The sequence below is a fragment of the Vulpes lagopus genome, chromosome 14, assembly GCF_018345385.1.
Source record: "Vulpes lagopus strain Blue_001 chromosome 14, ASM1834538v1, whole genome shotgun sequence".
NCBI classification, from domain to species: Eukaryota; Metazoa; Chordata; class Mammalia; order Carnivora; family Canidae; genus Vulpes; species Vulpes lagopus.
Window position 1 is genome coordinate 6,906,495 of NC_054837.1, and position 26,564 is coordinate 6,933,058.

General features: G+C 49.7%; 1 protein-coding gene across 1 annotated transcript in view; it reads right to left on the reverse strand.

Moving 5' to 3' along the window:
* Window positions 1-26,564, reverse strand: part of RNLS (renalase, FAD dependent amine oxidase) — a 242,966-nt gene that overhangs the window by 33,415 nt on the left and 182,987 nt on the right. Inside the window, exon 5 of the mRNA XM_041728490.1 lies at window positions 19,987-20,160. Within this exon, the coding sequence (XP_041584424.1) occupies window positions 19,987-20,160 (174 nt within the window). The remainder of the gene's footprint in view (window positions 1-19,986; window positions 20,161-26,564) is intronic.

The following is a 26,564-nucleotide window of genomic DNA, read 5'->3' on the forward strand; positions in this document are numbered from 1 at the left end:
AATAGATATCTCTGGAAACAAATCCTAAAATAGATTAAGTATTTAGTGGATGACAAGTTAAAACAATGGAGAAAGATGTATTTCTTCTGTTATGCTAGAAAATCCGATATATAAAAGAATTATTTTGGGATGTTCCCCTCCCGCTTGTGACCCGAGTTTGTCCCCATTTCTGCGGTCCTACTTCCGAAGCCATATATGGGGTTAGGGGCAAGCTCAGCTTCCCTGCCCCCGGCCACACAGGCCCTTCCGACAGGTCAGCCCCTCCCGGGGCGGGGGCCCCAGGACAGGGAGCCCAGCAGGTGCCCATGTCCCATGGGCCTCCCCACTCACCAGGGGGCAGGCCCCCTCCTGGGCCCCTGGCAGCGCCAGCCCACACAAGCCCGAGCACCCGCGGCCCTTCCGGAATCAGGCCGGGCTGCACGGTCCCCAAGGGCCACCTGTGGGTCTCTTCGCTCGTTAATAGTCTCAACCTCTTTCTTTTTTAAAAGGTTTTACTTATTTATTTGGGGAGAGCACAGGCAAGGGCAGAGGCAGAGGGAGAAGCAGACCCCCCCTGAGCGGGGAGCCCCTTGTGGGACTCGATCCCAGGACCTGAGATCATGACCTGAGCCCAAGGCAGTCGCTTCACCGGCTGAGCCCCTGGGCGCCCCAAGACCCCTTTCCTATGTGTAGGGGACCCAGGCCCAGCTCCTCTGAGTGCCCTGGCCATGCCACAGGCAACTTCATCTTCCCCTCGGGAGCGCCCCACATGGGCACCCTCAGGGCCTCCAATGGCAAGTGTCTCAGGGACTTTGTAGGATTTATACTCAATTTATACTCAGTTTTATGGTTTTAAGTGAGGAGGAAGGTTCCGGAAGCACAGAAGGCCGAAAGGGGCCAGGCACAGAGGAAAGACTGGCTTACTCCCAGTCCTCCCTCCACTTACTTCATTTTTACCCTCTCGCCTTTGAGGAGAAGCGTTGCCTTATGTGTCCCTTACTCTCTCCCTGGGAGAAGGGGCTGCATGAACAGAGTACAGCAGCCGCTTTGGAAACCCAAGGAAAAGCCCTCGGGGTTCGAGTGAACAGGCTCATGCGGACACATCGGGGGCAGGAAACGTGACCCCACTCTAATAGTGGGTTTTCCCCCCATCCCTGTTGAAAAGAGCACCTCGCTCTCCCAGGAAACTACGATCTACCATCTAAGAGGTTCAGAAAGTTCTGGACTGCTCTTCCCCCACCTGAGAAACAGCACAAGGTTTACTTGGTTTGAACGAGCCCGCTCCCCTGCTCTATCCTGACGGCACCACCGTCAGGTTTTGAAGGACGTCAATTGACCTTTGGGTCTTGAGCCAGAAATGGTCTCCCACCGCCGGGCGGCGGGGCTCTAGGCCGGTCACGACGTCCCCGCTTCTTCACATCAGTGTTGCCTCGGGAGGACTTATGTGACATATTAAGAGTCAGAGCATGAATGTCTTTCAAATGCATTTTTTTACTTTTTTAAAATAAATTTATTTTTTATTGGTGTTCAATTTACCAACATACAGAATAACACCCAGTGCTCAAAAACAAAACAAAACAAAACAAAAAGTCAGAGCAGCAACGGTGAAATTCTTTGGGCAAACATATTTTTGAAATGCTTGTTTTAAACACAAGTAAGACTTCTTAGAGTCCCTAATATGATTATGCCCAGTGTGATCCTTTAAAGGAAAAAATAGTAGGAAATTATTTTTGGCAGCTTAAAGCTACTTTTATTTCAATTTTAAAAAAACTCTAAGGAAACAAAAACAACAAACAACCAACCAAAAAGGTTAACTCAGATACCGTGAAAGGCTACAAAGTGAAAAATATGTAGAAGTATTGCTTCCGTCTTAGTCCTGGCAGTCCCACACCGCAGGGTAATGACTGTCGATGGTTTCCCGTGTATCCTTTCAGATTTTTCTAGACATGAACCTGAGTTTCTCCTCCCCTCTTCAAAATGGAAATACCATCTTATTCTATGTATTGTTTGAACTTGCTTTATTATTTATTTATTTTTTTGTTCATTTAACACATCTTGGATGACTTCTTATCAGTTCACATGGACCTGCTTAATGCAATAGTATGGAATCACCGTGGCTCACTACCGGTCTTCCTCAGCTGGATATTTCTTGCTTCCAGTGTCCGCGACAAGCAACGATCACTGTAACGAGCACATGTCTTCATGCACCTTTCTTGCACTGATGGGATAAATCGCTAGAAATGGGGTTGCCGAGTCAAAGAGTAAGCCGATGAAAATGATTTCAGATACAGCTAAAGGATCCTCCAAAATGACCCCCGTCCCCAGGAGCACAGGGGAGCCTCCTGCCTCCATAGCCCTGCCAACCCTAAGTTTTGCTGCATCTTACTTCCTTTTTGAGTCCAGTTAGTTGCCTGTGAAAGAGGTATTTTCGCATAGAGACCCACTTCGTCTAGTCTTCTCTGGGGCCTTGTGTTGCCTGTCCAGGTACCACGGTGCCGTCCTCACAGCCCAGACAAGGGCCATGTGAAGCGCTGATTCCGCGGTGGGCGGGCAGCTGGTGCTCTGCAGGTGCATCTGGAGAGCCCACCCCGCGAGGCTGACCCCCCTGGAGGCCGTCTTGGGGCCTGGAGCTGTGGAGCCTTCTCGAGGGGTCGCCGTGCCCCACACCTTGGGGCATGCTGCATCACGGGAGGGGTCACAGCCTCGGCCACACCGTACATACCTGCTTGTCTTCTCCCTAAACTGATGCTACCTGAACTGTGCACCCCACGTTACGTGTTCCACGTTTCTCATCCGTCCCTCAGGATCGGCTCAGGCCAAGCACCCCGTGTTCGTAGGACACCTGGGTGAGCAGGTGGGCGATGTAACAGCGATGCTGGCTGCCCGCCCCGGGAGGGGCATGAAGACAGGGAGCCGGCTCTGTCGTCTACTGAACCCATGGGACGGGTCAGCTTCCGGGGCACAGCGACAGCACACAGACAGCTCCCGGTGTCTGCTCCTCGCTTGGTCCTGGACTTGTTTATCCTGGGCCTGCAGGTGCTCATGTACCTATGGACGTCTGCATTTGCCTCTATTGAAATAAAGGGAAGAAGGGAAATCTTATAACCGATACATATGTATGTTTGTCGTCCCTGTTATCCAGGCTACATATGTTTGGATTTCTTTTTTTTTAGGGTTTTATTTATTTATTCATGAGAGACACACAGAGAGAGGCAGAGACACAGGCAGAGGAAGAAGCAGGCTCCCTGCGGGGAGCCTGATGGGGGACTCGATCCCGGGTCTCCAGGATCACGCCCTGGGCTGAAGGCAGGTGCTAAACCGCTGAGCCACCCGGGCTGCCCGTATGTTTGGATTTTTTACGTTTAGCGAGACACACAGACGTCCTCCAAACAGTCCCATCTGAGATGATCGTACTGATAGGCATTTAGTTACATATAAACTGATGTGTCAAACTCCACACGATGAACTGAAAATAAAACGAGAATTCCCCTCAAGTTCATACTTCTGATTCTGGAAGATGTCGCCCCAGAGCTCCGGTAGGAGGAAATGTATACAAATTCAGGAAATAACCTCCCAGTAAACAGTGGAAAATCGTTCGCAGAAGAGCTTGCTCCGTTGTCCCCGGCCAGCCGAGGAGGTAAATGATAACGTCCGCCAGTGATCCACGCTATTTGAAACATGAACCACCTATTGCCTATTTCCGCAATACCTATCGGTGCCGGAGCAAGAGGCTTTGAGATGCGGTCGGGAGGGCGGGAACAGGGCCTGGGCTGGACCGCTGCCCGGTAGACAGGCATCCCCAAGTCCTGAGAGTGGAGAGAAGGTGCGAGAAGGCACATGTTCAAAGTCAGCAAGCCTTCCTAACAGACTGGGTGAAGGTGGAAAGAAGGGACTTGTAAGGGATGAGGATGGCCCCGGGGCCGGGTGTGGAAGATGGGCCCGGAGGAGGGAGAAGAACACCCATTGCCTCCACAAACTAGCGTCACTATGTCTTTTCCTATTGGACTGGCTTTGGGTCTTATAAAGGGGCTCAAGCTCATGAAGGGTCAAAGTCTTGCACCTGGTGACCTACTTCAGAGAATCAAGAAGCTCCGGGCCTTACAAGGAAGGTGTGGTAAGAGCCTGCCCGCTAAGACAGTTATGAGCATCACAGAGATGAACGTCTCCTGCTCAGCATCTACGGGCTCTTGTGTGGCAACCGTGCCCACATTTTGATTTGGGGGCTATCCCCCGCCTTAGAGCTCTGACAAAGGATCAGTAAATCCATCCCCACTGGTTACAATGACTGGCTCTCGGTGTCCATTGAAAGATGATGGATAAAGAAGCTGTGGTCTATGTATGCAATGGAATATTCCTCAGCCATTAGAAACGACAAATACCCACCATTTGCTTCGATGTGGATGGACCTGGAGGGTATGATGTTGAGTGAAGTAAGTCAATCGGAGAAGGACACACATTATATGGTCTCATTCATTTGGGGAATATAAGAAATAGTGAAAGGGAATAAAGGGGAAAGGAGAAAAAATGTGTGGGAAATATCAGGAAGGGAGACAGAACATGGGGGACTCCTAACTCTGGGAAATGAACTAGGGGCGGTGGAAGGGGAGGAGGGCGGGGGGTGGGGGTGACTGGGTGACGGGCACTGAGGGGGGCACTTGACGGGATGAGCACTGGGTGTTATGCTATATGTTGGCATATTGAACACCAATAAAAAATAAATTTATAAAAAAAAAAAGCTTGACCAAGTAATTATGGGAAAAACTCTTCCCAGGCCCATTCCATTCTTCTGAGGCCCCATTCAGCTGTAGTTCTCTACTGAGTCTATAATATGCAGGCCTGGTTGGCAGTGGCAGCGAGACGGACACACGTGCTTTCCCCAGCCACTCCTGCCATCCTCGTGGTACAAATTCCTGGTCCTCAGAGACCAAAACCAGGAATCCACAGGACCCAGGGGATGGGACTTTCCTTCGTTGGAGCTTTCTCAGCCCTTGGGTTTGGTCTAGGACCTGAAGTTCCATCCCACTTGTGAGCTTAAACACAACGAGCTGCCTCGTAGTTCGGTGAGAAAAGGCACAGCACTGTTTAGGGCCATCCCGGCCTAGTTAGACCTCTGCTAGAAACCCAAAAGTTCTGGCCACACCACAGATACCCGATTCACGCACTGAAATGGTAAACGATTCTCAGGTGTCAGCACTATGGACCATCCTGCGTGACCAGTTAAGAGTGAAGCAAATATACCCAGAATTGAGAATATTTCACTTTGTGAACATGTATTAAGACGGATTCAAGCTTATTCTGAAAATGACATTACTCTTGAGTATGTGTTTTTCTATAGGATCTTTTTTTAAGATTTTATTTATTATTCATTAAAGACAGAGAGAGAGAGAAAGAGAGAGGCAGAAACCCAGGCAGAGGGAGATGCAGGCTCTATGCAGGGAGCCCGACGCGGGACTCGATCCCAGGACCCCGGGGTCACGCTCTGGGCCAAACGCAGATGCTCAACTGCTGAGCCACCCAGGGATCCCCAGTAGATCTGATCTTGAGTGTGAAAGAACACAGGCCTCTTGGGATTCCTAATAACCTGAGTTACCCCCATAAAGCGTGATGTGGGAGTGAATGTCGCGTGTCATGGAAGCAATGGCAGGAAAACAGAATTTCCAAGTTCTTGCGTATCCGGGGTTCTCAAGGGGAACCGGTAGTGGCACTGCTAGGGCTGGAGGCACACACGTGCCCTTGAGGGTCCACGAAGGAGAGGTGAGGTGCAAGTGAAACCTCACATAACACGTTTGGTGTTATAACCTCATCTTTAGGACATTAATTTTAACAGCCACTGTTATTTTCTGTGTGATAGAAAGTGCAGGTTGGGAAAGGATAGAAAAAAGAAGCATCGCGTTTCTAGGGATGGATGAGTCTCCATGTGTTGAAGGGTGAGTGGGTGGAGAAGTCTCCATGGGGAGTTTTCCTTAGGATCTCTAGGAGAGAGGTGTTTACTTTTATCAAAACCAGTATGATTTAGAGACAAAGGAAGCTCAGGCTAGAGCCATGGTTTTACTTACTTTCTCATCTACAGAGTGGGGATGCTGCTCACCTCACAGGGTCGTCGTGAAGATGAGGCACGATAAACCGCGGAAAGCACTTAGCGCAGCTTAATCAAGATTATGGGGATGGAGTTTTCTAAGCTTGAACCGCATTGTTCTGGTTTTAATTTCCTCTTACTTTTCTTTCTTTTTTTTTTTAATTTATTTATTCATGAGAGACACAGAGAGAGATAGAGAGAGGCAGAGACACAGGCTGAGGGAGAAGCAGGCTCCCTGCGGGGACCCGAGGCAGGACTCGATCCCAGGACCCTGAGGTCATGCCCTGAGCTGAAGGCAGACGTTCAACTGCTGAGCCCCGCAGGTGCCTCTATTTCCTCTTACTTTTCAAACTCCTGACATAGTTGTTCTACATTCAGGCTACAGAAAATTTCTTGTTTTTTTTTTTTTTTAATAGAAACAATTGTAATGGAGGAAAAGCGTATGTTCTTATTTGTGACTATAGACCTCCTCAGCACACGCTCCCGCTGAAACATACGACACCAACCAGCGAGAGGGATGGCGAGACCCATGACATCCCTGAACCCACATACACAGTGTGCACACTGGAGCTCGGAGCTCATACGTGTTTCTACATCAGCAGCATCTGAGATAACATTTCCCCCACTCCCAGTCTCAGGACCTGAGACTTGGATTTTTCCAATCACCTTTACTACTGAATTGGAAATTTGGATTTTCTTTCAAATAATTCTGACCTTTTCAGAGGAAACAACTGCATTGACTGCATTGTGGCAAACCAAGGAGGCGGGATTGCCAGATTCTATGGCAAAGAGAAATCCTCGCGGATCCACAAAATTCCTGTTACGGGGCCCTTGGGAGGTTCTGCGCAAGGGAAGTTCACCACTTGGCCAACAACCCGTTTGAATCCAGAGCTCGCTCCCATTTCTCAGGCTCCTGCCTTTATCCGCCTGTGCAAGAAGCAGACCGAGCTCTCCAGAGGAACACCCGCAGGCAGCTACGTCAATAAGGATAGACCCCAAGAGGCTGATTTCAGATGATAGAATGGTTTCTACCTTCTTTGACGGAGCAGATATGTTTATATGGTCCCTTTAAGATAAGGTACGTTTTAGGGGCATCTGTGGGGATTCAGGGGTTGAGCATCTGCCTTCGGCTCAGGGTGTGACCCCAGGGTCCCAGGATCGGGCTTCCCGAAGGGAGCCTGCTTCTCCCTCTGCCTGGGTCTCTGCCTCTCTCTCTGTGTCTCTCATGGATAAACACATAAAATCTTGGGAAAAAAATAAAATGAAACAAGGTACATTTTTATATTCCTGTAAGGGCAACTCGAGGAACGCCAAAGACCCAACTAGGATTACTGGCCAGATGCAATCACGAAGCCCTGCGGATATACACATACTTCAATTCCACAAACATTACCTAGACTTCAAACTACATATCGTCATTTTGCAAAACTGGAACGAGGGAAAAAGAGAATATCAGGTTAAACACTGTTGAAGTTTTACTTACAAGGAGTTCTAACTCATTATCATGTTGGAATATGTTTAATGCTCCCTGTTGAAGGTGTGCCCACAACTGCCTCACTCACCGGAACACCTAGCACGATGTCTGGCCCAGAGCTGGAATGCAAGGACTACCGATCGAGTGTATGACTCATGAATAACCTACGTAGGCATAAATAATATGGGGAGCAGGAGAAAATACATATATTTCTTTCCTTGTAGAGATCATTGTCCTACCGTCAATTTTTGGAGTTGACCTTTTCCCTTTCAAAAGAAACGTGCCAGAGGGGTGCCTGGGTGGCTCGGTTGGTTGAGCAGCCGACTCGTGATTTCAGCTCAGATCATGATCTCCGGGTCCTGGGGTGGAGGCCCAGCTGAGCTCTGTGCTCAGTGCAGAGTCTGCTTGGGATCCGTGCTCTCTCCCTCTCCCGTCCCCCGGCTTGTGCACTCACACTCTCTCTCTTTCTTTCAAATAAGTAAATAGATATTCAAAACATAGGTGTTAAAAAGAAATGTGCCACTGAATTATTTTAGAATGACCAAAACTTATGAAGTATCTGGAAAAATCACGATCATAATACGAAATTATTACAAAATGAGCATTTCCCTATACTGAGCATTTTAATGTCTTTGTAGAGGGGATCCCCGGGTGGCTCAGGGGTTGAGCGCCACCTTCAGCCCAGGCCATGACCCCAGGGTCCCGGGACCAAGTCCCACATTGGGCTCCCTGCATGGGAGCCTGCTTTTCCCTCTGCCTGTGTCTGCCTCTCTCTTTCATGAATAAAAAAATAAATAAAATATAAACAAAATAAAAGTCTTTGCAGAAAAGTGTCTGAGGCAGACAGGAGAGTGAGACACTAATAATTACCAACAAGTGAGATATTACCATAAGTGAGTTAACAGGTAAGAACTTTTTTTATTTTTATTTTGTTTTTTAAAAATATTTATTTATTTATTTATTTATTTATTTATTTATTTATTTATTTATGACAGACATAGAGAGAGAGAGAGAGAGAGAGAAGTGACCGTGTGTTAAGCCATGGGCCGGGTGCCAGAGATACAAAGAGGAGCGAAGCGAATCCAGGCTTTGCGTTCTTGGGCCTCCCAACCTGCAGGAGAAGCAGGCATGACGACTTCCCGACAGTCACAGTACAGGCAGCTATTAAAGGACCAGAGGGAAACCTGATTGAATCAGGAATTCAGGAATGGCCTCTGTGGGAGTGACATTTATAGTGAGACCGTCCATGCATGGAGGACAGAATGGACAGTGGCCTTGGGTGGGCGAGACCAGGGCAGGGGTTGGAGTGGATCAGGAGGGCCGGGCGAGCTAAGCCGGCACGGGCTGGGTCTGGGGTTGGCCAGTTAAGGTCCTTGTGTTGGTAAATAAGATTTTATTGGGGGACATCTGGGCGGCTCAGCGGTTGAGCATCTGCTTTTGTCCCAGAGCGTGACCCTGGGGTCCTGGGATCGAGTCCCACGTCAGGCTCCCTGTAAAGGATCCCGCGGGTGGACGAGACAGATCTCTGGGCTCCAGGATGTGACCTCGAGCTTTGCTCTCACTTGACGGGGGGGCGACCAGGGAAGCGTACGTCTGGACGGTGTGGAGTGTTGGGTTTGGGGGTACCTGACGCTGATGGGCTGGGGAAGAGCTTATTGATGATGGCGTCAACGTATTTCTGGCCCTTCTTGGGGAGGAAATGTACTGGTTTACCGTGGACACTCTTATCTCCTTTACCAATAAGACCAGTGGAATCGTTCTTGTATGTTGACAGAAAAAAGAAAAAAAAAGGGGAGAGAGAGATTGAATCTGGGTTTTGGCAACAGCTCTTCAATCAAAGGGATTATAATCCTTATGACATCGTTGGCCACTCTTGAGAAACCATGATCATGAATGTAGACAGTGGAAAAGGAGCCAACAACAACGACAACAACAATAATAATAATAATAATAATAATAATAAAAAAAGAGTGAATTAGGCTCGGCGGAGCTCAAGGTTCTAAACGCCCTTCCCGTCTCTATTAAATAATGGAAGGCGATGCAGCCCCGCCAACCCGGATTTCAGTGGGCGTAGCGGGAATCTGTTTCAGCGAGGAAAACTATATTTTAAATTCAAGGATGTTCGTTCTTACAAACACGGATTCGGAATATTTTATACCGAAGAATTCCCTTAGTCCCACAGACCGGTTATAAATATTAATGGGGTTTCCATGTAGTCTTCTCAGATCCCGGTGTTTAATATTCATTCACAGGAGGCAGGGGACCCAGCAGCCCGCACCGTTCACACAGACCCCCCTCGTCTTCCAAGTGAGCACGTCCATGAGCCTGTAGGGCAGCGGTCGCTGAAACGGCGGGGCTCGTGTGCTAACAGGCAAGTCCCCGGGGACCTGCCAATGGGCCCCATGGGCCAAGGTGACTCAGTGGCATCTGGTGTCACCTCTGGGAGCAGCGACCGGCTGGTGCTTCCGAACACGTGGAAACACGACTGGACGTGGATTGCGGATGAAACAGCACAGCGACGTCCTGGGCGGCGACCCCGCAGTGTGACCGGGGAACCTCCGCTGACCACTTAACTTCGTGGTCTCGCTGCTCTCAGAGGTGCTGCGGTGCACTTTCTTGTGTGTGTGTGTGTGTGTGTGTGTGTGTGTGTGTTTGTGTGTGTGTAATATTCTTTTGCAGAAAGTCACCTGAGATTCCCCAGAGAGAAGAAGTGCATCAGACAACGTCGTCCAGGTCAACGCCCTGCCCGGGACAGAGCTCCCGCGGACCCACCGAGGTGTGCCTGTTGTGCTTTTCAATAAAGATGATTTAATCTAATTAGACGTGTACGCCTGGCGGCTTCCTCTTCTCTTTCTCAGCATCGAGGACGTTTCTGTAACTGGGGGACCAAGACCGTGAAATCATTCTCTGCGTGGGGCAGCGGCTCTGCGGACAGCGTCGACCGGCCTGCCACGAGCCGCGCGTGCCACTAGGGCTGTCAGATCCGTCTCCGCACTCGGGCCTCGGAACGTTCCCGGGGGACGTCACTAACCTCGCACTCGCGACGCAGGTGAGCGAGGCTCGGCGGGGTCACGGAACCCGCTCACGGTCAGCGCTACGAGGCTGGACCGCCCCGGGAGGGCCGGCGTGCCACCATTTGTTAAGCCACAGAGATTGAGCCTGAAGCCATATAAACGGCTCAAACCAGATTCGAAGAGTCCAGTTGTGTGATTCGAAGCCGGGTCTCTGTGACGGCGAAGCTGGATGCTGCCAACTGTTTCTGAGCATCCTTGAGGATGGAAACCAAGTCGTGGAGTGTACGGTAAAGGGTCCGTCACTCCCCGAGCTGGGGTCAGGATGGACCCGCCGAGCCTGGCACGGTTCCTGCGCAAGACCTTTTAGTGCCGTCGGGATAGAAAACAGACATAATTGCTAGACTGTGGCAGGGAAATGACACGTTTGCAGAGCTTATCACGTATCTTCTGATGCAGTATTTCAGCCGGAGCGCGGCGGTTCTGTATCCGGGGATTAGGAGAAGCTCCTTTCAGCAGGGGGAGCACTGGGAGCCTTCGGAGCGTAACCCTGGAGATCAGGGTCTGTGGCAGGGCGTCGTCCAGACGTGCACGCCCTAGAGGCCAGGGTGACACCGCCGCCGAGGACCCCTGCACCCCTTCGGGGACAGGGCCCCAGAGAACTTCCGGGTCTTTCCAGGACCCCCACGCTGCAGTGTCGCCAATGGCACGGAGGGCCTCCCCAAGACGCTTCTGGTGGTTCACATTGCTAAGAACTTGCACGTGCTTTGCAAAGGCTTCCCGATTCTGGAATTACAGAGACAGCTCGGTGGCCTTCCGTGATCCAACGGAGCCCCGGACTGGGATGCACAACCGACCGGCCAGCAGGTCTGCTCCGCACATGACCGGGGCCGCGGCGCTGATTCTCAGTGTCACTGACATCTTAGTGCCCAGGCCCAGGGGAGGGCATCTGGGAGCTACGTGCAGGACGACGGGCTCGGCACACCACCGAGTGCCCATGCCCCGGGCCCGGGGGCTGCGATGTTGGCGTCCGTCTCGAAGATTTAGTGCGGTGCCGCGTAAGAGCCAAGGGGGTGAACAGCACCCCACCCCCCGGCCCGGGGAGTGTGGCGCGTCTTCTGCCTCGGGAGAGAACTTCTAGTTCTGGAGCAAGCAGCAGGCTCTGCAAAGAGCACGTCGATTCTTCAGCCCCCGAGACACCTGGGTGGGCCTCACGTGGGGTTCCTGACAGGGGCGAAGACAGGGAGGTCTCGTCTGAGGGAGCTCGAGGCCAAGGGGAGGTTGCGTCTCTTCGGGTCCGTGTTGTCAGAGCCCCAGACAAGGATGGGCTGCAGGTAAGACCTGCCAGGCTCTCTCCCGGCTCATCAGTCTACACTGTCTCCTGGGCCTGAGGCCCACAGGCTGTGTCTATGCAGCCTTACGAGACTGTTCTCAGCTCGAAGAGGCTTTGAGACATCCCCAGAACGATGCAAACCACGCACTTGTCTGGGAGGCAGAGCAGAGCACGTCATTGTGAGCCTTGGCTCCCGACCCCGAGTGTCCACAGCTTCAGACCTCGGGCGACCCCGGGCTCGACTCAACTCCAAGATCCTCCGGAAGCAGCTCAGTCTCACAGAGGGAGCCTTCGCCACGGCTCACGCCGCGCACTTGCCCCGTCGCAGGTCCGAGGGAGCCAGCAAGTTGGACTCGTTTTATTTAAGGCCGGGAGGATGACGAGTTCTGTCTCGATTCAAAATATGGTTTCTCGAAACAGACGTGGGCCTGCTGTGCTTCCGGTCCCGCTCGGGGAGAGAATCTCGGGGTTCCCATCGGCTCCACCCCGGTACCCCAAACGGTGCGGGGGCTCTGTAGGGCTTTCACAGCAAGTCCCCAGGAAAGAGCAAGCGCGGACTTGAAGCCGCCGCTCGAGCCAGAGCTGGGCTGGCTGCAGGGAGCAATCTTCCGGCCAAGACGCCCACGCCACGCCGCTGCCCTGCGGGTCGGCTCAGCCTCGGCTCAGCCTCGGCTCAGCCTTGGCTGCGGCTCTCCCCTCCCCGGCCTGCTCCTCGCCCTCCCCGCTGCCTCGGGACGGCTCCACTTTTCTCTTCAATCAGGCAAAGCAGCTTAGCTCTCCCCATTTCCCCGGTGGCATCATCCCACCTCCTCCGGGGGCTCAGCAAAGGAACCACCCTTTACGGGGACCGGAAGCACAAGTCGCCAAAATCAGGTGTCATTACGTCTAAGGCAGCAGGTTTTTTTGCCAGATGATAGCTCCCCACCGGGTGGCAGAGGGTCGCACAGCCCAGGCAGGTCTGGCCCGCGGAGCCCCTCCTGCGCTCCTCCCGGCGCCGGAGCCCGCGCACGCAGTCCTCCCGGCCTTTCCTCCCGCTGCGGGCAGCGGACAGGGCAGCCTCTGTCTCCTCCTCCACCCGCGGGCCCCACCTGATGCTCGTCCCCACCTGTCCCCCCAGGAGCGTAGGAAACCACACTCAGGCCCCACGCCCCGGGGCTGGTGTCAGAACCACATCCCGCCAGCCCAAGGGTCCCCGGCGGCCTCAGCCCGTCCTCGGCCCTGTTGCCGTGACTTCAGGCCAGAGGCCCAGTGGAAACTGGGCTCGCAGAGGGCAGGGCACATAGGGCACGAAGGTGGAAGGTCGGCACCCAAAGCAACTGAAAGTTCTTGGGCTTTAGGACCCTCTTCCTCGCGTGGCCGCTGTGCGAACTGGTGATCTGCCATTGTCCGCAGGCACAGAAGGGCCGGAAGGCCGCGGGCCCCAGGCTTGCGTTCCCTGGGCGCCCGCCCTCGGACACGGCACGGCTTACCCGCGTCGAGCTCCTCGGCAGCCGCACGAGAAAGTGAAATAATAGGCTGGCCTAACATTTCTTCTTTTTTTTTTTTTTCAAGTGTTCAATTTTTTCAAAAAGATTCCCATCTATTTATTCATGAGAGACACAGAGAGAGGCAGAGACACAGGCAGAGGGAGAAGCAGGCTCCATGCAGGGAGCCCGACAAGGGACTCGATCCCGGGACCCCGGGGTCATGCTCTGGGCCCCAGGCGTCCCTCCCCAGCTCTGGGGACAGGTGTGAGTTGATGGTCTCTACGTCGTCTGTGTCTGTGCATCCGTTTGCATTTAGGAGGGCTGTTCCTTGACCCCAAGTCACTAGGCCAACAGAGCCTCTGTGTCTCTTCAGAATTCCCCACCCGAGCCAACCACGACCTTCGATTCATGAAACTGGCCATCGAGACCGCTTAGCTCTTGGCCCCGAGCCTGGCACGCGGGGCAGGGAACGCATATTCGTAACCACCTGCTCCGCAAACTGAGAATATGGGAACGTAGAAATCCAGGGTCGGGGAGCTCGGTTTCTCTGGAGGCAACGGCCGAACAGCATTTTTCCTGGTAGTAGACTCCACAGGGTATTTTTTAAAGTCGGTTTTTGATGTATATTTAGTTACTTTTCCACTCTCCCTCTGCCCCTGGCATTGCTCTTCCCAGGAGTCGCTGTGCTGGGCGAGTGGCAGGGCAATGCGGTCTCGGATGTAAACCCTTCCCACTGAGGCTCGCGCTCCGGGGAGGCCCGGGGCTGAAAGGGATCTGCTGCTTGCTTTTGCCTTGCGGGCACGTGTTCTCCTTACAGAATGGGCTCCGTGGAACTTCCTTTTCTTTTTTGTTTTGAGAACTGGCAAATGTGGACGTGACGTGAGGTCAGTCTGTGCTGTGATCCGTGCCCGCTGACGTGCGCGACCACAGACAGACATTTGGCTCCACGTGCACGCACGCACACGTGCACACACACGTGCAGCTTTTCCCTCCTGGGGGTCAGCCGGGCATCGCAGGTTCCTCTGAGACGACGATGGCCGCTTTCCCTGCGAGCGCCGCTTCCGGAGCCGGTATTTTACAACAGAAGCCCCAACGGGAAACATGACCATTTTCCATGATTACAGCCCTTTTCCCCCATTCCTTCCCCTCCTACCTAGACCTTTCCTTCTTCTTCCCTCTTCCTTTTTTGTTCCCCTTATGAAGCGTTCCCTCCCTTAAGGCACCGGGGTGGCTCAGCTGGTTGAGCGACTGACTCTTGATTTTGGCTCAGGTCACGACCTCATGGGTCCCGGGATCAAGCCCCACGTTGGGTTCTGTGCTGAGCCGGGAGTCAGCCTGAGGATCCCCTCTCTCTCCCTCTGCCCTCCCTCACCCTCCCTGCTGGCACACGCGCACGCTCTCTCGCTCGTTCTAAAATAAATAAATAAAAATCCCAAACAGATTTTACTTATTTATTTGGCAGAGAGAGAGAGAGAGAGAGAGAGAGAGAGAGAGAAAGAAAGCACACAAGTAGGGGGAGGCACATAGGGAGAGGGAGCCCGATGTAGGACTCGATCCCAGGACCCCGAGATCATGACCTGATCTGAAGGCAAACGCCTAAACGACTGAGCCACCCCGGCGCCCCTAAACAAATCTTTTTTTTTTCCCTAAACAAATCTTAAAAAAAAAATTGTTACCTCTCCTAAGTGCATTTCTTACAAGTTTAAGGGCAAACGATCCCTCACTTGTTCGCATCCTGAAGCAGACCACCTTGGGCTGTCGATTGCACGGCTCCCTGCTTAACTGGAACAGTCACAAACCCCCCCTAAGTGAACCCAAGATGGATTTAAGGCCCCAGGCTCATCCCAATTATTTATAGGATTTCGTGTCGTGCTCCCATTTTTTTCCTATAAAGAGCTGATGTAATAAACAGTTCTGTGAGGCACATTTGTGCGTCTTTTGTAAAACAGTTATTAGAGGCAGTATGTATTACACTGTGTTTGTTGCTCAGGGATCCCCAACAATAAGGTACCGGAAGGTGTAAATCCCATATGACAAAAAGTTTATTCATTTGCTTGTTTTCATTTTGGGATGAACTGAATGGATTCCTTTGATGAGTCACCGAAAGCCATGTTACTCTGGTCATTGGCCACTGCATCTCTAGAATTGCAGATTATGTTAATCTCCCCGGGTTGCTGTCTATTGGCCACTTTACTATCATTAATACTCTTCCAGATGGTGAACAGGGAAGGATGCTAAAATTGTGACCAACCATTTTTAGGGTCACTTATATGTCTTACTCATTAGGGCCACCCTGCCTCCTCTCCGCAGTGATTTCAGCGTGTTGCAGTCACTAAAGTTAGGCTTTTTATATTTATGCCTTCAGCTTTGGAAAATAGGATATCCAAGTGCAAGAGTGGCATTGTTAGTCGTGATAACAGGAACCACAGATACGGGCCCGTCACTTGCTAGGTGCTATACGAAACTCCTCATATGTTCAAGCCATTTCATCCCCAAATCCTTGGGGTTGGTATTGTTTCCTTGTCATATTGATCGATAAACAGATAGTTTACGTAATTCATCCAAGATCACACAGCTGTAAAGAGGTAGAACCGAGCTGAATCTAAGACGTTACTCCTGGCCATTCTAATTCCAAATATAAGGTCTTGAGAGGGATCTCCAAGATCTTGGGAGGCGTGAAATAATAGAATATAGATATATAGTCTCTCCCCTTGGTTCCTGGCACAGCACCCCCGAAATCTTTATAATTTCCCGAGTGATAAGAGCACTGAAAACCTCTTTTAACATTTGGTCTCTGATCCTGGTTCCCAACACAGAGCCCCTAAAATCCCTTGGAATTATTGAGTGATAGAAGGATCTTTTGTCCTAATGAGGCAACTCTTGGTGGGCTCGAGGTTGGCTCTAAGCTTCTTCCATCTCTTGAAAAAAAAAAAAAATCCGTATTTTTTCTCCAGATGGCTTCCAGCTCAGCCTTGGCCACCCCACTCCTCACCCCACACACTTTTATTGGCCTAGGATTCCTTTTCAGGTCTGAAGCACAAATGGTGATGTCAGGTCAGGGTCTCTCAAGGGTGTCCAGGGGAACCATTTCCGTCAGATATTAGCAGGTATGGCGCTCAAATAAAATTGATCCCCTGGTCAAATACATTTGGGAAATTCTAGATTAAATGAAGAGGAAAGGTGTTTTTTTTTTTTTTTATAGGAATGTCTTCTAATAGGGCAATATGACCTGAAACTCTCTAAAGGAGATGTAAAGTCGGTAGCATTTTGCAAATGTACATGACGACAGAGTCCTTCCCAAAGAGCATATCAAGGAATTGGTGTTCAAAAAAAAAAAAAAAAAAAAAAAAGGAATTGGTGTTCCTTGAATGCATTTTGGGATTTTGGGGAACACAGACCTGGGTACAGTGGCTCTTACCTCTAACAAAGGTCCTGAAGCTGGTCTGTCAGGCTTTAGAGCTTAGCCCCTCTGCCAAGGAGGTTCTGGTTCTCGGGGCAGCTCTCTGCAGGTACTATGTTCCCCTGACACCTGACACATGATTACTCCTTGACCTTTGTCTGGTCTGGGCCACTAATCCTTCATCCTCTGGCTCTCTTCAAGACCTAACAACACAACTGGGTTTTGTGGACTACTTTTGACCTTGTTGCTGCTTTACCTCGACAGAACAGAAACGCTCTCCCTCATTAGTTGAGTGTGTGTATTTACAGTATTAATTCTAGATTCAATCAAACACTCCAAGGACAGGGTGGGTGTGGGGTAGTGTTAGTAACATACAGAGACACCTCTTACCAGTCTGCTTAAATATTAATGCCAATAAAATACAGTGGAGTTTTACTATTTGGACATTTATATTGTGTGAATTCAACTAGACACACTTAGCACCCTGGCCCCAGATAGTGAGGAGGAAAAAAAAAAAGTAGTTTAAATGCAAGGCAGTTAGATTTTATGTTAGGGGATGCCATTACTGCAGGCCTCCCATAATTTAAAACTCACATAATCCAAGATTAATTTTCCATAAAACTGGCAAAGAAAGGCAGGCATTTCTTTGCTGTCTGAAGAGGCACTGCCATGAGCTGTAGCAAAAACATGGTTTCCAATCCACTCAGCCCTCCTGCTTTCAAACTATGTGGTTGTTAATACCACAAAAAGAAAATGAAATAAAAGCTAAATGAAAAGTAAAAAATATTATCTCTCTTATTTCAGAGGCTGCCAATCATGTGAGACATTAAAATACGTTTATTTTAATTTTATGTTGTGCTCTTCTGCATTTGCATAACTGTGGGTGCTATCACCCACCACCCCACTCCATTTTTGCAGTGATTTAACCTGTTAGGAGATAACGACAACAGCTGTTTCTTTCTTTCTGTGCGCCTCTCACAGTAGGAAAGATCACTCCATCCTATAAATGTGAGCCGACTATTTCATCCGGCCTCACCCAAAGAAACTGAAATCCACTGGATACTGGAAAGATGGCTATCCTGAACTTACTGAAAGGTAGCTCCGTCTCCAAAACGTCATGTAGTTTTAAGGGATCTTCAAAGATAATTTTGAATCTACATGATTCTTCTCCTTACATGTCAACTTTAGAGCTTCACCTCCCACCTACGATGTGACTCTACTTGAAAATAATGGGTGTCACATATGGCCGACCTAGCGTCCGCTACTTACTCCTTTCTCTTCTCCAGACAAAACCCTATTTCATTCAGGAGTCTACCCCTCATATGGCTAAAGGGAGATGATCCTAACGCCGATTCTAGGAGTAAACCTTGATCTGTCGAGTTCATCGTGGCAGTCCCATCACCCTTGCCAGCGAATGATGGGTTTCAGACCAGTTGAGTAACCCAACTCTGACCGATGACATACAAGGTAAGGCCAACTGAGGGGGCTCTGGAGAGAATTCCTTGATTCCTAGAAACAGAAACGTAATGGTCCCTCTTCTTCCTGAGCACGTCGTTGGGTCTGCATGTAATTCTAACGGTTAGTGCCATCTTGCTCCCAATCCTCCTGGAAGAGAAGGTCCACCTCAAGAGTGTAAGAGAGCAGAAAAGGGCAATTCTAGGCCCTGGAAGGTACTGCTCAGGTCCTGAATCGATCATTCCCGACATCTCCCCAACTTTCCTCCACTTGGATAAGATGTCGGTTGGCCTAGACTGGCATAACAAAATGCAGTCCAACAGGTGGCATGGCGTAAGCAACAGAAATCTATTTCTCGTAGCTCCAGAGGCTAGGGAGATCAAGACCAAGGTGTCCGGAGATTTGGTTTCTGGTAAAGCCTCTCTTCCTGGCTTGCAGACAGCCTGCCTTTCCGCCTTCTCTCCACCCTCGTGTGACCTCACATGATGTTCTTCTGGTAAACGCACAGGAGAGAACTCTCTCATGCTCATTTGGTAAGGCCGCCAGTTATCCTGGAATAGGGCTTCGGCCCAGGAGTTTTGGAGGGATGCACTGCAGTCCACAGTAGGTAATATAACAAATGACCTTATGTTGTTTAAACAAGTTTAAATTGGTTTTTGTGTTATACACGACTGACTTCACCCTAACAGATATCACACCTATCAAGGGCTGGCTATTCTTTTGTCAGAACCAAGCAGTTGTAGAGTTAAAAATGGTTAGTCCATTGCTGTTACAGGGCGTTTCACGAACTGCTGATTGTACATATATGCGGTATCATGTGAACATAAACAATCTAGCCCCGAGGGAGTTTTAAGTTATAAAAGAAACATTTTTCTAAGATCATGTGCTCTGATATAAAAACCATAATCCAGCCCAATTCTATCATTATAAAGCTCTGGCAGGCCAAAAGACGTTAGTTGGTGATTTTATCAGAAAAGACTTCTAACTAATGGCTTGGAGAAACCATCACTGCGCCATAAAACGCCGTAACAAATTGAGATGACGACTCCCTTCAAGAATCTAGTCGTTTTCCATCATTACCGTTTATTCTTCAAAAAGCAGTCATCTCAGGGATTGTTCTAATCCTGCAAAGAAGAATACACTTTCTCCTTTGCTCCAAAGATGAGCGCTATGTTTATTCTTGTAATTCAAACCTAATTTTAATAACTGCCTTCAACAAAAAAGGATGGCATGTAGGTTTTAGCCCATTCTAGTGAACCTCTTTTGAAACATTTTACCTATCATTTCTGTTATATTGTACACGAAGTGTTTTTATGTAGTCTTTGAGATGAAAATTAAATAAATAAGATTATATTGAAGTGGAGGATTCTCATAACATAGTACAATTCACTTTTTATTTCCAGCCTGGGAAGTGGAAAGAGCAGCACTTAGCAAATTTCAGAAACGAAGCCAAACAAACTCCACCAAGCCAGAAAGGAGGAGAGATCCTTCTGCATATAGATGGGCCCAGATTAAAGAGATAGAACTGGGGCCATTTTGAAATCTTAAAACTTCTGACACTATTTTCATGAACTCAGTAATACAAACCATGTGGGGAATGATTTTCTGAAAAACTTTGCTGGTTTCACTGTGTATTTTATTATTGGCCAAATGTGACATTAAATTTTATCCCCTGTGGCTTGGAGTTAAATGCTTGCTCTGTTCAGAATGGCAACACTCAATTAAACAGCATTTTTCATGATCTACACCCACCATTGTTACTGTATTTAAGGGGAATAATGGGGGTACTGACCTATATTGCGTTTCTTATTATCAATGGAGATGAAGCGTATGCAGGGATTACTGGTGATGTACTGCCCAGCCCAAGGGACATCAATCTTCGTGCCAGCTTCATAAAAGAGGCCCAGAGCGTAGCGAGAGGAGTAGCTCACAGACTCCAGTTGCCGTCTTTGGCATTCACTAATTACTGTGGGAGAAAAAGTACAGGGCATTAAAAACTTGAAAACATCATCTTTCCTTTTAGTGCATCAAATATAAAAAGTCCTCTAAACCAGTTCCAACTGTGCCCCTTAACTCTACCTCATCCACGATGAATTTTGAAAGGTGGTGCAAAAGAGCATCTGCTCTAATTTCTTTTCAGAACAATTACTGACCCTGGCACAATTGTTTTTATCAAGCTGAAGGTCCGAACTCTTTAGACTGGCATTTGAGGCTCTAGAGATCTGACACCAAGTTGTTTTGCCAGCCTGGGATCCCAGTTATTATCCTGGCAACATTATTGGGTCCATGTACTGAGCGCTTCAACTAGGAGTCAGGGTCTTTGCCAGACCCTTGATAAAGGCGTGTCACTCTATCCTGACAACAGCTGAGTAAAGTAGACAGAGCGCTACTTGCACGTTCCAGGCAAGGAGGCTAACGCTCCATCCCCTACGGGCCTCTGCAATTCCTCCAAGTCATATAGGGATTTGTCCGCCTGTCCCCTTTCCTGCAGGGGATCACAACAATTCCTTAAGCATGGCGGCCGCACCTTAGACATCTCTGTCATAAGCCTCTGCCCTACTCATTCCTGGCATCAAAAAAATGAAAGGATAAAGGGACAGAAGGGCAAACACAGGTACACAAAGTTGGTTAAAACAGAGGAGGTAAATCATCAGTTCACAAACAGAAAAAGACCAGGAAAGGAATTAGGCAGGTTTGGGCTCAAATCCTGACTCTACCATGTGACCCAGGTTCAGCTACTTATTCTAATTATAGTCTTCGTGTCTGTAGGCAGCAATCACGGCACAGGATGCTGTGAGGGTCACATCCAATAAAGCACAGCGCAGTGCTTGGCACAGGGTATGTGTTCACCAAATAGCCACCTTTCCTATCCCGGAGAAGAAAACATTTGTTCTATCTGGGACGGGGAAGGAGGAGATTTTCCTCACTTTTCAATCTTCATCTGGCTTCCTACCTTCAGGGGCGCCAGGGCATTGCTTGTTTATATATGTGCAGCATTAATAATCTGGGTTTCAGAGAAGGCCATCGTTCTATTCTGAAGCCTTAGGCAGGATGGTTCAGATATGAAACATAGACAACTTTTTCATTTAATTACTGAAATCCATCCTCATCTACAACAGTAGGGATATGCAGGCCGCAGGGATGGGAGTACTTCAGCTAAACTCTGCGGACATGACTGTTGGAGGGAGGGAGGAAGTAAGAGGTATTTAAGGAATTATTCAAGCACACTAATAATCCTATACATTATCAAAGCATATTCTTGGCTATAAAATATTTTTGGGGGGCAGCCCAGGTGGCTCAGAGGTTTAGTGCCTCCTTCAGCCCAGGGCCTGATCCTAGAGACCCGGGACTGAGTCCCACGTCGGGCTCCCTCCATGGAGCCTGCTTCTCCCTCTGCCTGTGTCTCTGCTTCTCTCTCTCTCTCTCTCTGTGTGTCTGTCATGAATAAATAAATAAAATCTTTAAAAATAAAATAAAATATTTTTGGAACCAAGACCTCACTGGATCGTCACAAAAGCCCCGCAGATTAGGTGTTTTTACCATCCTCATGTTACACCCCCGGGAAGCTGATATTCAGAGAGGTTAACGAACTCACCCTGGGTTACACAGCTCTTCCAAGACATGCAACCAGTGAAACCAGAATCCCCACACTGGAGCCACATGCGTATCCTCATTACTCCGTGCTCTGCCCTCCTAAGCTGTAAGTCTGACTCCAACATGAAACTTGGCATTGTCTTCTCCTCTGACAGGAGCGGTTGCTTCGCACTCACTCCGACCTAAAAGCATCATTGTTCCCCTATAGCCATCACGGCCTGCCTTATTGAAAGATTGGACTACTTGATGAGCGAATGATCTGACACTGGCCTTGTTATACTCAGTGTCTCTTGGGATTCATTTTATTATCTAATCTGCAGTTACAGTTACAGCTCGATGTTATGCTTATTGCTTTCCCAGAGGGAGGAGGGGAAGGAGAGTCTTCCTAGCAGCTGAGTACATATTGTGTACTTGCGGCCTTATCGCGGTTTCTCATTTTTCCAACTAAAAAACAAAGCAACAAAACTGTGTCGTCAGCTATGTAGTAACCCAAACGGCCTGAAACTTTTTTTTTTTTTTAAACTTGAATTGAAGGGCCAAGCAGGTTGACAACCAAACTGGACTTCTCCCTCCCTGTGCCAACAATTTGCACATTTTGTCGGTTTTTAGACGCCTATCAAGGGGCACACCCCACTGGGTGGCTCTGAAAAGGTAACTAGCCCGTCTATACAGACACAGAAATGAACTGTGAACACCCTTGCCTGCTCCTGGAGCCCCCCGGTTCATTCTGAGGACAGGGAGGTATGAGTTCTGATGGAGACAACCTCAATTTCTGGACACAGGCCCTTACGAACAATTCATCCTCGGGATCTGAAAAGTTTTGAATTGTTGTAAAGCCTAACAAAATGGTGTTATTTTGTTTGAAAAAAGTTTTTTAAAGATTTCATTTATTTATTCATGAGAGACACACAGAGAGAGGCAGAGACATAGGCAGAGGGAGAAGCAGGCTCCGTGCGGGGAAGCCAGGGATGAGAGACTTGATCCCAGGACCCCGAGGTCACACCCTGGGCTGAAGGCAGATGCTCAACCGCTGAGCCACCTGAGTTCCTATGTTTGAAAATTTTTCTTAGCCAGAATGCTGAAGGGAGCATCCCTAGGTCCCAAACACAGATACTTTTAGGAAGAAAAATGGGTTTTTAGTATTCAAAAGGGCCATGTATCCACAAAACAAGGCTCAGTTAAAAATCCTGAATTCCAGCATAATGGGTCTCTACCTGGATGTCACCCTCATTTAATTCTGAACCACTGGGATTATATAATGACATTGCATGGACATGTCATGTGGGGTTATGGGGGAGAAAACAGATAGAGGGGGAGAGAGAAACAGGCCTGAAGCACATCAAGTAAGTAATTTCTCTTTTTTTGGTTTGTTTGTTTTTTGTTTTTTGTTTTAACCCATAAAAGAAAGTGGCACATATATGTTCTGCTGTTTCCTATATTTTTCGGTGCTGGTCTCCTTCCTTCCTTCACTCATTGCCTACTTCATGCCGGCAGAGACACGAACCGCAAGCCCGGGTCCCTGGTCCCATGCAGCTGACACACTAGCGGCGGGGAGGCTGGCTGTGAGCCCACAACCGAGTCAAGGGTATGTCAGCTGGTTAGGAGAACTATCAGGACACATGAAGCAGGATAAAGAGACAAAAGTGACAGGTCTGGGTGGTGAGACCGTTTGGCATCAGCCGTCAGGGATCTATGCCTCCTCCGAGGATTTTATTCTGATTGACGTGGGTACTTGCGACTGGTCACGAGCCAGAGACAGATACAGCCCAGCCTATGCTTCAAGACTATTATTCCAGCTACAGATAAAGGGTCCGGGGAGGAAGTGGGCCAACAGCTACCGGAGTCAGGTTAGAAGGGAGATAACACGGGCGGGTGGGCAGCTGGGGGGTTACAGTTGGATGTATACACAAGTGTGTGTGGGGGTGAAGACACATGCATGCACACCGCTCTGGGATTGCATACACGCATGTGCATGTATGTGTACGTGTCATGGCTACACACATGGGGTCATGAACACGTGTCTCGCAGTTCTTGATTTTCATACTGGAAAGTATGCGCTGGTGAATCCACGTGAACAGCACACCAGGGAAGCCACCGGTAGGGAGACCAGAACCCCGGAAGCCACCCGGGCCCACCACCCTGCCCTCCCGCCCAGGGTGTCCCTGACCTGGATTCCAGCCCACAGGTTAGCGCAGTCGTCCTCCAGCACCGCGTAGACTGAGTGACATGGTGTGCGCCTGCGTTGGCTCCTTTCGCTCGGTGGGCAGCCTGTCACCCACGCCACGTGGGACCGAGCCGCGGGCACGAATGTGCCGCCCGTTCCTGCTCACTCCGCTGGTGATGGACAGCTGGGTGGGCTGAGGTCTTGGCGGTGACGGATGTAAGGTAAGGGACATGCCAGGTGTGGGTCGGGGGTGCCCATGCTGGAATGCCCTCCCCCGGCTCTCCCGGACCCCGCCAGGTGTCTTCTCCAGTGGGTGCGCCAATCTCACTCCCACCCACAGCACGGGGGCCGCTTGCCCCACCCCTACGTCCGTGTTGGCTGCTACCTCTGTGCCTGACCCGGGGGTGCAGCGATGCCACTTGGGGCGTGGTCTGCGTTGCATGGGGACTACGGTCGGGAATCCTTGCCTGTTGACCTGGTGTCCTTCTGCGACTGCCCGTTCAGGTCTTTGCTCACTGTTCTCCCGCTTGTCTGCCTTGTTCTTATTGCCACGGAGGAGCTCTTTACATATTCTGGACGGGGGGTCTTGCATGCGAACTGTACGCTACCTTCTCGGGGGCCTGCACGGTCACTCTCAATCACGGGATGCGTGAACTCACGGATGCTTAATTTTGGATTTTGGTTCAATACGATGTGCCATTTTTTCCCCATCTGTCGTCAGCACGTTTGTGTCCCACTTAAGGGCACGTTAGCTCCTCCAGAGCCTTGAAGATATTTTGCTTATTCACTTTTTCTGAAAGCTCTGTTGGTTTACCTTGCACAGGGCTTTGGACCTATTTGTAAGATAAGCAGTCATAATCCCCGTGGGCTCGGAAAGGTGGTCGAAGGGAAAGAGATCCATGGGGAACTGGTGGGACGCTGCTTCTCACTCGCTCGGGGAATACAAACAAGAGCTTCTTCTCTAGTTTTTCAAGTTATAAGATAAAAATAAATCACTTAGAGAGGCTCCCGCCGGGTGTCTCCATCGGTTAACCATCCGACTCTTGGTTTCGGCTCGGGTCATATCCCAGGGTCCGAATCCTGCCCTGTGCTCAGTGTGAGTCTACTTGTCCCCCTCCCTCTGCGTCTTTCCCTGCTCTCTCTCTCTTCCATGAATAAATAAAATATTTTTTTAAAATAAAATCTTTTTTTAAAATAAAATCTTTTTAAAGAAAAAAATCACTAGGTCGGAAGCAAATGGAGGCAGGGGCTGTGCCTCAAGAGCTTTGTGGGTCCAGGTCCTCCCAACAGTGACTGGGACAATGTGGGCATCTAATAAATATTAATGAATGCATCCTCATCTTAGAATATTTGGAGAGAACACACAGCCATAAAGAGGCAAAAGGGGGAAATAATCACCATAAATCTCATTATCCAGAGAAAAAGCAACTATTACTGACATTTTGATATTTTTTCTTCAACATTTTCCTGACTTTATTCTTTGAACATGGTCGTGCTGATACACATGTGATTTCTCATATTGCATTTCTGCTCACCTTAGGTCAAGAATGTCTTTGTGAACAGGTTTTTTTTTTTTAAGATTTTATTTATTTATCCATGAGAGACACACAGAGAAAGGCAGAGACCCAGACAGAGGGAGAAGCAGGGTCCCTGCGGGGACCCTGATGCGGGACTCGATCCCAGGACCCTGGGGTCACGGCCTGAGCCCGAGGCAGACGCTCCACTGCGGAGCCCCCCAGATGTCCCGTGAACAGGATTTTTAATGCCCCTACAAAATGTGATGGAATGGACTTTGTGTGATTCACTCGACACTTGCAGTCAGGTGGGACATTTGTTTCCTTTTTCGGTCTATTATGAAAGCTCTCACGCGTATCTTTGTGCATTCATCTTTATCTGTTTAAGCAGAATCACTATTACGTTGATTTTCAGAAAGGCCACGTCAGTTGACCCTAAGAGCGTGTGAAAGACCCCGCTGGCCCTTCCGTGTGAGGCGTTAGCTATCTTTCTTGATGATTCAGCAGGAAAGACCCATCTTACTTGGGTTTAATGTGCACGAGAACGTGTGCTGATGAGACTAACCATTCTTCGTCCGTGTATTTTCTGCTTTGGAAATCGCTGGTCCATGTTGTCTGGCGACTGGCCTCCGAGAGTCTTCACACCATTACGTGGGTTTCTGCTCATGGGTGATGCGGAGGCTCTGTGCTTGGTGCCCGTGGCAGACGCTTCCCTCTGTGCCGACACCCCCGGAGCATCGTACGGAGAGACAGGAGGGTGTGCGTGGAGACGACCGTCCATCAGCTTCCTCCCTCCTCGCTTGCTCGCTCGTGAAACACGGAGACACCGGCTGCCACTCCTGCTCCCCTCCAGCCACCCCTTCCCGCCTCTGCTCCGCTCGGGCCCCGGGTTCCTGCCCAATCCCCTTGGGCTCTGCTTTCCGAGGGCTGTGGCCGATGAGACGCACAGGTGGGCGGGCGATGGTGGGGCGACAGGCCGCAGCCTGGACACCGCGTGCTCCTGTCCTTCCCGTGCTCTGAGTGCTGCAGAGCCGAGCCCCCGAAGCCCCCTCCAGGCAGCCCTCCAGCCTGCTTCCGCCCGCTTAGGGGTGGCACTGG